We start from the raw sequence: 13,529 nt of genomic DNA, 5'->3' as shown, positions 1-13,529 counted from the left end.
ATGAAACTATTACAAATATACAGTTTCATTTGAACCCTAAAAAGTAACAACAACCCCGCTGCAAAGCCCACTGGCTTTGAAAGACTTTGTCTATGGTCCCCCCTTCAGTCCAGCGTGATAGCCTCCCTGTACACCAATATGAACCAGCCAGCACTGGGAAATAAGCTTCCATTTATACTACGCTGGGAAACAGATCTAAACATCTCACTCTCCCTACCTTGATGGCATCACTGCTGCACCTTTATATCAAAGAGAAGCCATCAGGTAACTCTTGCTGAAACATCATTAAAAATACTTCACAGGACATATTTGGTTCCATCGATAATCCGCAAGTGTTCCCCAAGTACTGCACCAAATTGTTTCAGGAGCTATAACTCCCTGGGGATGCCCTCTCACATATGGTGGACATGCCAGGGGGTGAGGTTCCTCTGGAGGCAGATGCCTAACCTTATATCTAGAGTCCTGGGCAAACCATCCCCCCCCCCCCTCCATCCCCTTGTCTCCTTGCTGACAAACGCATGGGGTTTAATAATTAACAGCATTAACTCTCGCAGTACACCTGTATGGCTGCTGGAATATACATTGCCTCTTAATGGCTTTCACCCACTCTTCTAGTTAACCCAATTGTCGCCAGGGTTTCAAGAATGATGCTATATGGAAAACTGTCGGCCATGAGAGAAGACAAAATGGAGTTGTTCCTAAAAACCTGGCAACCATGGTGTTTTTCTTTGGCTGTACCTGGGCTTCCCAGAGTACTCACTATGGGATAGAAAACAAGCAGAAGGAATGTGTAGAACGGGACATATGCCGTAAAAACGTAGTTCTGACCCTAGTTCCCCCTTCTGGCTTTCATAGTTTTACTAGTTCTAGTTTTAGTCTCACATTCCCCTCAAAAGAAGAGAAAGAAGAATTTAAAAAAATGTAACAGAAATACTTTAGATTTCGTATAAACTGACCTGTGGAAGTTAATTGTTTAATTGTTTTGTTTTCATTGTGATATTTCTTTATTGCACCCCCTGCGAGGGGAATTTTCTAGCTGAACAGCTCGTAATAATTTGCATATTATTTCTCAATAAAACCAGTTGAATCAAAAAGTTTGAAAACGCGTCAAAATGGAGCAGTCAGCACACAAAAATCGTGTTTTAGAAAATGTATTCGAGAGCAGGTCTGAAGGGCCCCATTGAAATCAAGGGGAGTGTTGTATCTCAATTATCGGGGCGTTCAAAACACTGCATTAATAACAGTATAAAGCACGTGTGTGAGAGTGGCCTAAGGCCGGCATGAACGGGGAATCGTACTAGTATGTCCTCTGCGCACCATATAACAACCGGGTACAGGTACTCACCGGGCCATAACAGCTCTGAAAAGGTGGGTTGCGTGCAGCACATTGACCGGAGCCCTGAGGAGTAGATCTGACGCAACATCGGCTCCCACATTGAGAATTAGTCATACATGGACCTCCCACGGGCTAAATGTAAAACAGAGGAAATAAATATTCAGTGAATTTGTTTATAAGTTTTCACATTTATTTCACATGAGGAAGTAAAGACGATTCATACTTGTCACCCCGGAATATCCTTAAGATTTCCAGGATTACGGGAGATCTCCGGGATTCGCGGTTGTCAAATCTACCGCATGTTGCTGAAGTCTCTTGGAAGGAAGCCTTTTATAAAAGACTAGTAATTATTAGGACATTATAGTACCAGTGTTTCTGATGGCACATCACACACACAGCAGCTTGATTACCACACAAGACAAACACAACTTGGCTCCTCCCACAGCAGTGACTTCAGCCTACCAGATCTCTATGGTGGAGGTAGGTCAGTGTGTTCTGTCAAGACTGCTGAGTTGTGACTGACATAATAGCGGCTTAGTTGTATTCTCAGTGTTTTAGGACCTGCCGTAATGGCACCAGGGAGCGAAGCTATGACGTAGCCAGGAGCAAGGCTATGATGTCACCAGGGGCGACATACATACATACAAACAGACAAGTGGTTGTTAGTAGTTTGATTGTTAATTACATCGTTGATGACGCTTGTCATTATCCAACATGTCATACATCCCATAATAACACAATATAGGAGCTGCTGCTACCACATATAATAACCGACACAAGTGTCGGCGTCTATAAGAGAACAATAGCTTTTTAATGGCTGAAGACAACATAACTTGTAGCAGAAAGTTATTACAGACAAGTTAAACTTTGCTACATCTGTAGACGCCAACTCTACCAGAAAACCCAGGAGGCTCTTGGGAAAAAAGGAGACCTATCAGACTCTCCGGAAAATTGCCAAGCCTTTTGAAAGGGTTTGGGCTATTAGGCCTCCTTCTCACAAAATGTATGATTCCACTGTAAAACACATGAAACACTATCTGACGTTTCAGGCGTTTCTATGGTGCTTTTTTTTATCTAGAGTCATTTTCTGCATTACTTGCCATTTTTGAAGTTCTATAGAGAAAGCTATGGAGAAAAGACAGAAAACCATCATCCAAAACACCACCAAAAACATGGGAGAGGGTTATCCTACAAACGGTATTTTATGGAAGATGCAACATTTATTTTATTGGGTGTTTTATACATTACTATACAAAAAGAGCAGAAAGAGATTCAGCAGTAATACTTCAGTGTTGAATCATCATATTTGTGTCAATCCCTTAAAGCTTATAACACCCTCTTGTCTTTATTAAAATAAAAAATACAACATTTAAAATACAAACATACTAAAACTCTAACTTTACCCCACCATGCTTAAAAAGTCAAGAAGAGAAGAAAAAAAACGTAACTTTCCCTAGAGGAATCAGTCAGACATATTTGATGCAGTGTTATCGCGTTCAATCCACCGCTCCCATATCTTATGAAATTTAGCAGGGCAACTTCTAACCTTGTATGTCAGTTTATATACAGGGGTGACACTGGTTATCGGGATGCTTTAGGGGCATTTTTGGGGTGCTTCCAGTTAAGCAATATTACTTTTTTTGCATAGAGCAGCAATAATTACAATAATTGTACAGTCTGTGCGCGTCGCATTATCAACCGGGATATCAAATGCCACATTTTTAGTGTGTTTTGGTGAAACGGGATGTCAAATGCCCCATTTTGCTGCAGTCAGTTGTTAGTTGGCTACTGTTGTAGCTTGTCTCCACCAAAAATATGGGTGGAGAACTGCCTAGTGAGAGGTAATGACTTTTTACTGCCCTGATAATGCCCCCCTCAGCTCCCAACCTGTTTGCGGCTGTGTCTCTTTCTGTGGCACTATGTCAGGTCCCAGCTCTGCCGGAGGTTGAAGGTAATCTGGTCCAGGGGAAGCTAGACAATGACAGCAAGAGTGACAGTGGAGAATAGCAGCAGGACACATTGCAGGGGAAAAGGGAGGCCGGCGCGAAGATTCACAGCGGGGGACCGCAGTGCCGCTAATCTTCCTGCAGTTTACATCGGTGGAGCCGTTTATCCATCCAACCATGGTGATAGCGGGGCAGGCTCATGGGGCACTGCAGAGTGACCAGACCACAGCAACGAGGACAGCGAGTGCACAGGACCCACAATGGCACAATGCAGAGCAGCAGGGACAGTAACATCGCAGGAGCCGCAATGGCACAAAGCAGAGCAGTGGCATGATTGACAGGAATCAGGAGGGGAAATTCTACTAGTAGGACAGGACAGTGAGATTTACAGGAGTCGGAAACAGAGATTATGCTAGACCTAGGCCAGGGACAGTCACAGAAGCTGGAAAGGGGCGATATTATGCTGTACTACCAGGCAAATTGCCAGCGGCCTCGCCACTGGAGATTGCAAAGCTGGCTGGGGAAACACAGAACATGGGCGGGGAGGCTTGACAAGGGCGGGAAGTACATCTGCGTTACCTGCCCATTCCCTGTCACCCAACCCATGTCTCCATCCGTATTTCTGGTGGAGATAAGATACAACAGTACCTGTTAGTTGTAGGTCAATATTGAAATTTGAAATGTACTACAAACACTACATGCTTTGTGACCATTCATTTTTAATTTAGGGGTCAGACGCATTTTTTGCAATCACAGCAGGCTGCAGGTTTACCGATTTTTCTGGTATTTTTTCGTGTAGGCTTCTCTGTAGAAAAAAAAGCATGTAAAAATGTGACCTTAAAAAGACACCCAAAAAAGCCGCCTAAAAAACACAAGTGAGGAAATTTCAAGCTTTTTTAGTTGTGTTTTTAGGGTCAGAAATGCTTCCAAAAAGGGTGTGTGACGCTGCCTGTTCGCTCTTGCAGGTTTTTCTTTTTAGCTTTTAACTCCTTCCTCTCGCAGCTTGCTTTGATCTTATTGACAGCACAGTTTTTTTTTAATCTGACATTTTTCATTAGGGTAAATGTCAGGAAAGAGTTAAACACTGTAAATGACTCCTATGAAACGTGTGCATTTCTCTATAGTTTCATTTTCATACAATTTTAGTGCTGTTTAACAACATCTATTTGGTATATGTGTTTAGATGGTATATACAGTGTGTGATATGTATACATGTGTGTGTGACATACACTGTATTTTCTGGACTAGAAGTGGTGGGGTCTTTTACTCTGAAGTGACCTCACCAAGCTCCTCTGCCTCTCTCTGCTGTGATCCCGCTCGGCTCTCTGACTGCTCCCCATCCTGGTCGGCTGATTCCCCAACACTAACAGGAGAGACTGAGCCCCCTCAGAGTCCTGACCATGGAGCTCGGCCTCCTATAGCGGAGGCGCCCTGTTTGTTTTCTCTCACACTCTGCAGCTGCTGGTGACATTAACAGCACAACCTCCATTCTCCATCTGGCGGCATTGAGCAGCCTGCGCCACTTCTGATTGACTGAGCTACGGCAGCTCAGAGTTAATGCAGGAGGGCAGAAGTATGCCTATTTTAGAGTAGGAGATGACAGCAATTGTATAGTTAAAAAATTACTGCGCCTGTTTAACACTCTAGTGAAATGTAACCAATTAGTTTGCTTTTAGATGGAAGAATGTCTCTGCGTGGATTCCTTTTGTTGTTGGTTCAGTCTTTTGTAAACTATTCCAACAGGACACATATATATATATATATATATATATATATATATATATATATATATATATATGGATGCAATAAAGTGTCTATGCTTTCTGAAGCAACAGCCTGGTGTCATTGGACTCTACAACATTGATGGGGGATTGTCCAGCATTGTCATTGCATTTGTTATATGGCGTGCAATGTTTTTTGCTGTATCAGTTCTGTGTCCTCTCTAATTGCTTGTGCAGATGTAGCAGTGCTGAAAAGGCTATTGTATGTAGATAGTTAAAAGTTCCTGCAATGCATCTACATTTTACTACATTCCCACTGGTGAAACACTGGACTCCACATTCTTAAGGGAGGGGAAAGAGAGTAATGTTGTAGTGGGAGTGTGATGTATGAGTCTCCCATGGGAACTATACACTGCTTGCTTAAGCTGAATAGAGCTGTGCAGTGTATTGAGTTACTTGTGGTGGTTTAATGCTTAAACACTAATGTCATAATAAGACTGTTATTTCTATGTAAAAGAGATATGTTTGTCTTCCTATTTTGTCGTGTGTTCTCATAGCAATAAGGAACATCTGTTGTTCTTGGGTTATCAACACAGACATTCTATGGTTACAATTGTGTCCGGTTGTTGTATGTCTATATTCACTCCGGACCCCCCTGCGAACCCTCTTACATTATTTCCATAACCACACCCTACTCTGTCTATATCTTGAGGTTATAACTAAGCATGGGAGAATTCGTCTTAACCCGTCTAAATCTACAATTAATTCATAAGAATTTCAAAAAAGCGGGAGCTTATGGTGTACAATGAATCAGGTGAAGAAATAAGCATGTTTGAGAAAAGACAGTGAATTAAAGTGTCAGCATGTGTATGATGGAGGCTACAAGGAAATGGAATTGAAAGGATGTTTATGTACAGTAATTTAAAAGTTGTCCGTATATAAACAATGGGAATTGAAAATGTGCGCTTTTTGCTGCACAAGACAATTAGGATGTAATAGTTAGTTTCGTGACTTTGGGTGTGTTAGTGTGAAGGGACCATGGTGTGTGTGTATATGTATATTATATATATATACTAGCGTACCCGTCGCGCGTTGCTGCGAAGACAGACATACAAACATACATTCGTTTTTATATATCTAAATAACAACCAATCACAGCGCAGCTTTCAAGTTACCTCAGCGGTATAATATATAACAACCAATCACAGCACGGCAGCTTTCATGTTACCTCAGCAGTATAATATATAGCAACCAATCACAGCACAGCTTTCATGTTACCTCAGCGGTATAATATATAGCAACCAATCACAGCACAGCTTTCATGTTACCTCAGCAGTATAAGAAATAGCAACCAATCAGAGCACAGCTTTCATTTTACCTCAGCAGTATAAGAAATTTCAACCAATCACAGCACAGCTTTCATTTTACCTCAGCATTCTCAATATCCAGCAATTGTCTTGCGATACGTTTGGCGGATGCATCATTTTGTAGTTGAGCACGCATCCCGTTGCTCGTAATGCCTTTTGCTTTCATGCTTGAGATGGAAATCAAACGATCTTTGTCTGGGGGGCATAACTGTCGACAATGCTCACACGCGCGCCGCCTATCGTAGGATAGATGTACTATGCCAGTAATCTTCCCAGGAGTGTACTCAACAACTTCCCAAAGTTTCATGGTGATTGGATGAATGGTATAGTAATGTATAAAGGGCAGACATTCATTTATATATATATATATATATATATATATGACATCAGGAAGTGAGAGAATTAGAATCCGTACGTAAAATTTGGACGCTAATTCTTTTGCGCTTAGAATTAAATATTCAAGTTGGGACTAGAGATGAGCGAACGTACTCGGTAAAGCACTACTCGTCCGAGTAATGTGCTTTATCCGAATACGTCCCCGCTCGTCCTGAAAGATTCGGGGAGCGCCGCGGAGCGGGGAGCTGCAGGGGAGAGCGGGGAGGAACGGAGGGGAGATCGCTCTCTCCTTCTCTCCCGCCCGCTCTCCCCTGCTCCCCGCCGCAACTCACCTGTCAGCAGCGGCGCTCCCCGAATCTTTCAGGAAGAGCGGGGAGATACTCGGATAAAGCACATTACTCGGACGAGTAGTGCTTTACCGAGTACGTTCGCTCATCTCTAGTTGGGACCCATTAACTTTTCCTATTTATGACATAATCAATGCTCGAGCCAAATTTCACGTTTCTATTACATTGGGAAGTGAGAGAATTAGATTACGTACTTAAAATTTGGACGCTAATTGTTTGGCGCTTAGAATTGAATAATTGAGTTGGGACCCATTAGCTTTTCCTATTTAGGCATAATGAATGCTCGTGCCAAATTTCAAGTTTCTATGACATTGGGAAGTGAGAGAATTAGATTTCGTACGTAAAATTTGGACGCTAATTGTTTGGTGCTTAGAATTGAATAATCGAGTTGGGACCCTTTAACTTTTCCTATTTATGACATAATCAATGCTCGTGCCAAATTACATCGGGAAGTGAGAGAATTAGATTCCATGCGTAAAATTTGGATGCTAATAGTTTGGTGCTTAGAATTGAATAATCGAGTTGGGACCCTTTAACTTTTCCTATTTATGACATAATCAATGCTCATGCCAAATTTCATGTTTCTATGACATCGGGAAGTGAGAGAATTAGATTCCGTACGTAAAATTTGGACGCTGAGTCTTTTGCGCTTAGAATTGAATAATTACATTGGGACACATTAACTTTTCCTATTTATGACATAATCAATGCTCATGCCAAATTTCAAGTATCTATGATATTGGGAAGTGAGAAAATTAGATTCCGTACGTAAAATTTGGACACAAATTTTTTTGTGCATAGAATTGAATAATCGAGTTGCGACCCATTAACTTTTCCTATTTATGACATAATCAATGCTCATGCCAAATTACATCGGGAAGAGAGAGAATTAGATTCCGTACGTAAAATTTGGACGCTAATTCTTTTGCGCTTAGAATTGAATAATCGAGTTGGGACCCATTAACGTTTCCTATTTATGACATAATGAATGCTCTTGCCAAATTTCAAGTTTCTATGACATTGGAAAGTGAGAGAATTAGATTCCATACGTAAAATTTGGACGCTAATTCTTTGGTGCTCAGAATTGAATAATCGAGTTGGGACCCATTAACTTTTCCTATTTTTGACATAATCAATGCTCGTGCCAAATTTCAAGTTTCTATGACATCGCGAAGTGAGAGAATTAGATTTCGTATGTAAAATTGGGACGCTAATTCTTTTGCGCTTAGAATTGAATAATCGAGTTGGGACCTATGAACTTTTCCTATTTATGACATAATCAATGCTCGTGCCAAATTTCAAGTTTCTATGACATTGGGAAGCGAGAAAATTAGATTCCGTACATAAAATTTGGACGCTAATTCTTTGGCGCTTAGAATTGAATAATCGAGTTGGGACCCATGAACTTTTCCTATTTATGACATAATCAATGCTCACGCCAAATTTCAAGTTTCTATGACATTGGGAAGCGAGAAAATTAGATTCCGTACGTAAAATTTGGACACCAATTCTTTGGCGCTTAGAATTGAATAATCGAGTTGGGATCCATTAACTTTTCCTATTTATGACATAATCAATGCTCTTGCCAAATTTCAATTTTCTATGGTATTGGGAAGTGAGAGAATTACATTCCGTACCTAAAATTTGGACGCTAATTCTTTTGCGCTTAGAATTGAGTAATCGAGGTGGGACCTATTAGCTTTTCCTATTTATGACATAATCAATACCTGTGCCAAATTTCATGTTTCTACGACATCGGGAAGTGAGAGAATTAGTGGCAATGATGGAAATCAAACGATCTATGTGGGGGGTAACTGTCGACGACGCTCACACGCGCGCCATTTATCATAGCATAAATCTACTATGCCTATAATCTTCCCAGGAGTGTACTCAACAACTTCCCAAAGTTTCATGGCAATGTTACGTCAGCAGTAAGAGAAATAACAACCAGTCACAGCGCAACTTTTATTCTGCCTCAGCAATATAAAAAATAGCAACCAATCACAGCGCAGCATTCATTTTACCTCAGCGGTATAATATATAGCAAAGAATCACAGCACAGCTTTTATTTTACCTCAGCATTTTCAATATCCAGGAATTGTCTTGCGAAACGTTCGGCCGATGCATCATTTTGTAGTTGAACACGCATCCCGTTGCTCCTAATGCCTTTTGCTTTTGTGCTTGAGATGGAAATCAAACGATCCTTGTCTGGGGGGCATAACTGTCGACGACGCTCGTACGCACCCCACCTATCGTAGAATAGATGTACTATGCCAGTAATCTTCCCAGGAGTGTACTCAACAACTTCCATTTAACTTTTCCTATTTATGACATAATCAATGCTCGTGTCAAATTTCATATTTCTATGACATTGGGAAGCGAGAAAATTAGATTCCGTACGTAAAATTTGGACGCTAATTCTTTTGCGCATAGAATTGTATAATCGAGTTGGGACCCATTAGCTTTTCCTATCTATGACATAATCAATGCTCGTGCCAAATTTCATGTTTCTACAACATCGAGAAGTGAGGGAATTAGTGGCAATGATGGAAATCGAACGATCTACGTGGGGGGGTCGTAACTGTGGACGACACACGCACACGCGCCATTTATCGTAGCATAAATGTACTATGCCTATAATCTTCCCAGCAGTGTACTCAACAACTTCCCAAAGTTTCATGGCAATCGGATGAATGGTGTAGTAGCGCATAAAGGACAAACAGACAGACACACACACAGACATACATTCAATTTTATATATATAGATATGAGATGTGTACTGTGGGAGCTCTTGATCTGAAGTATGAATAATATGCTTAAACAATTAGCCAAACTCCAAGGGGTGGAGCTAGATAATGTAAGGAAAGGGAGGGAAGAGCAACAGATATGTATCCATTTTGTATCTATCCTCTATATTGTATACATCGGTCTGTCATATTTTTGACATTTTCCTTCATGAGAACTTTGCAGATGACCACGTTTTTTTTGTCTAAGAATGAATAACTGTATATTTGCAAAGATGGGTGGAAATACAGTCTTGTATAGAGCCCTGACTAGAGAGGGTTAATAGTTTCCTTGCTTCTCAGACACTCAGAGATGTGGACAAGAAAACACTAATTAATTTCAGGATTAGATTGTGGCTATTCTTCTTTATTATGATTTTTGGCTGCGTACGGCCAGCGTTAAATCATACACGCTCGTCTGAATGAGGCCTTAATGTCATGGAATGCATGGATACTCTGCACTGAGAACAAATTAAAAATCCCTCAGCTACCAGATTCACTAAGTGTGAGACCGCCCCGCTATCACCCTGCCATCACAATCACAATAGTGCTAAATACAGCTTCATTCCTTCCGCTGAATTGGGAAGAGTGGGAGGGAAGGTAAGGATGGTAAGAGCAGATATTAACCCCTTAATGCCACAGGGCATATGCTTACGTCCTGGCCGTGAGGCACTTAACACAACAGGACGTAAACTTACTCCCTGTAGATTGCGCTGGTTCAGGAGCTGAGCCTGTGCCATCCCGCTGCGGGAGCTGGCTGTTACCAATAGCCAGCTTCCCACTGCACATGAAGACAGCGATGCCCGCTGTTAACCCTCCCCCCATATGCCGCATCATTGGATACTAGTGGCATAATCGCAGAGGGCTGATGGGTTGCCATGGCAACAGGACGCTAGATACTGGCGTCCCTGCTTGCAATTGCCTATGATAGCTATTACAAGCGATAAGGCATTGCAGAACAGAAATCCTGCAATGCCTTATCATAGCGATCATAGCTGCTATGGTTCAGGTCCACTACAGAAACATAGAGTGTTTAAAAAAAATGTGTTAAAAAAACATGTAAAAAAACTAAACTTTTTTTGCTAATTTTCCCTGGTTGTAAAAAAAAATTACATTTAAGAAAAACCCCACATATTTGGTATTATGATGTTCCTAATCACCTGTTCTATAAATTGAACACATTTTTTTTATCATGGACAGCAAAATTCCTAGTTTTATTCGTTTTACCTCACAAAAAAAAACACAATAAAAGTGATCAAAAAGCCGTATGTAACCTAAAATGGTACAATTAAAAACTTCAGCTGGTCACGCAAAAAACAAGCCTACAAGGAGCTCAGTTTGAAAAATAATATATATATATATAGATTTTTTTTTTTTTTTTTAAAAAGGGGCTTTAAGGTGCAAAAGTGGAAAAACCGACTCTTAGTGTTTCCTCTACACCTCCTGTTTAACAGGAAGTGACTCAAGAGAAACCATGAGGTTGGAAGAATTCCATAGGCCAGGCAGACATGAAGACGCCCAACTGTAAACCATCTCCCCCTCCCTACAACCCTTGTGTCTTGACCCGACAACCCCCCCCCCCCCCCGCCCCCTCCATGCCGTTTATGTTTCGGCAGTCATATCTCAATAACACTTTTGAATTGGTAAAAGGAAGGTGGCAGTTAGGGTTCCCTGAGATGTTGGGGAAAGGAAAACAAAGAAGAAGGAGAAAAATGGAGTTGATTCTGGCCACTTGTATAATTGAAAAAAATTGTATCTCCATAGTTAACAGCAGACACCCGCCTGCTCACAGCAGCTCTGATAAGCCACGTGGCTCATCAGAGCTGTTAACCCTTTAAATGCCGCTGTCAGCTCTATGGTATCAGTTCTGACAGCAGCATTTAAATCCCCTGGCCAATGTTCCAAGATTTTATATGGCCCCCCTGCGATGAGATTGCGGGTTGCCGTGCGGGTATCATGGCAGCTGGGGACCTTCTGAGAGGCCTAGGGCTGTCATAGCAGAATGTCTGTCAGATCTTAATACAACGTAATGCTATGGCATTACATCATAATGCAGGAATGATAAAGTCATCACAAGTTCTTGTTTCTTCTGGGAACTAAAAAGCAAAGTAAAAATAATTTTTTTAAAGTTCTACTAATTCAAAACAATAAAAAAGCAATAAAAGTTTTTAAAAATCTCTTTTGCCATATTTATTATAAAATAATCTAAGCAATTATACAAAAGTACATGTTTGGTTTTGCAGCGTCTGTGAAAGTCTGATCTATCAAAGTACAACATTATTACCCGCATGTTGAACGTCGTCAGGAAAAAAATAAAGATCGCCAAAATTGTGGTTTTTTTGGTCACCCTGTCCCCCAGAAAAAATGTAATAAAAAGTGATAAACTCCTATGTATTAAAAAATGGTACCAATCAAAACTAAAGGATGTCCCACACAAAATGCGCCGTCGTACAGCTATGTTGATGGAAATCTAAAAAAGTTATTACGCGCAGAAGTTGGTGACAGAAAATAATTTTTAAAAATGTAATACCTTTGAAAAAAAAATTGCACAGCGAAAAACAAAACCATATAAGTTTGGTATCCTAGTAATTGTACTGACACATAAAATAAGGTTCTCAGGTCATCTTTGTTGGAGTTTGTGTGCTGTAGAAACAAGATGCACTCAAAGATGGTGGAATTGTGTTTTTGTTTTTTTTCACTCCACATAGAGTTTTTTTAAAGTTTTTCCGTACATTATATGGCACATTAATTAGCACCTTTAACAAATACAAATCATAATGCAAAAAAACAAGCCTCAGACATCTACAGTGATGGATAAATAAGAGTTAGGATTTTTTAAAAGGGGGAAAGAAAAAACAAAAAGAAAAAATGAAAAGGGCCTTAAGAGGTTAATGTATGTTCACATGTCATACTTGAGGGATCGCCTGGTTCATAGTCATCTTACCCCGGAAATACCAGGAGCTACGTGGCTAACCTCAAGAAAAATAAGGGGCACCTACCCCTGCTCGGGTTGTAAAGCCTGTGAATTTATAAGGAGAGGTCCTACTTTCGCAAGCTTGAACACCGGAAAAACATATGAAATCCGAGAATTCATCAATTGTAAAACATCAGGGGTGGTCTACTTGGCAACCTGTCCATGCCCCTTAGAATATGTGGGTAAAACTATTCAGCAATTTAGGGGGAGGATACTGGCCCATGTGGGAAACTTATGGTGGGGTGAACACACTAGTCCCGCTACCCACATGAGAGATCACCATAACAAATGATCTCAGTGTCCTTAAATTTCAGGGCATCGAATCAATTAGGCACAATGGGAGGAGGGGAAACCTCGATAGAAAGCTGCTACAGAAAGAATGTATGTGGATCCACAGACTCAGAACCTGCTCACCTACGGGCTTGAATGAGCAGATATCCTACACATCCTTCATTTGAAATAGCCCCACTTTGGTCCTCTCCCTTATTCAGGGCACTTGCCACTAGAACATATGCGGGCTATCTCTGAGTCAGTAATGTTACAGACCTAAAACAACAACAATATATATATATATATATATATATATATATATATATATATATATATATATATATATATAACAATATATAACAATATATATATATATATATATATATATATATATATATATATATATATATATATATATATATATATATATATATATGAAATTGAATGTA

General features: G+C 40.5%; 1 protein-coding gene across 1 annotated transcript in view; it reads right to left on the bottom strand.

Moving 5' to 3' along the window:
- Nucleotides 1-13,529, bottom strand: part of LOC136614393 (leucine-rich colipase-like protein 1) — a 104,016-nt gene that overhangs the window by 79,323 nt on the left and 11,164 nt on the right. Inside the window, exon 2 of the mRNA XM_066594110.1 lies at nucleotides 1,346-1,468. Coding sequence (XP_066450207.1) covers nucleotides 1,346-1,468 — 123 coding nt within the window. The remainder of the gene's footprint in view (nucleotides 1-1,345; nucleotides 1,469-13,529) is intronic.

Source organism: Eleutherodactylus coqui, chromosome 1 (assembly GCF_035609145.1).
Source record: "Eleutherodactylus coqui strain aEleCoq1 chromosome 1, aEleCoq1.hap1, whole genome shotgun sequence".
In the NCBI taxonomy this organism is placed as follows: domain Eukaryota; kingdom Metazoa; phylum Chordata; class Amphibia; order Anura; family Eleutherodactylidae; genus Eleutherodactylus; species Eleutherodactylus coqui.
This window is presented reverse-complemented; position numbering and strand designations above follow the sequence as displayed.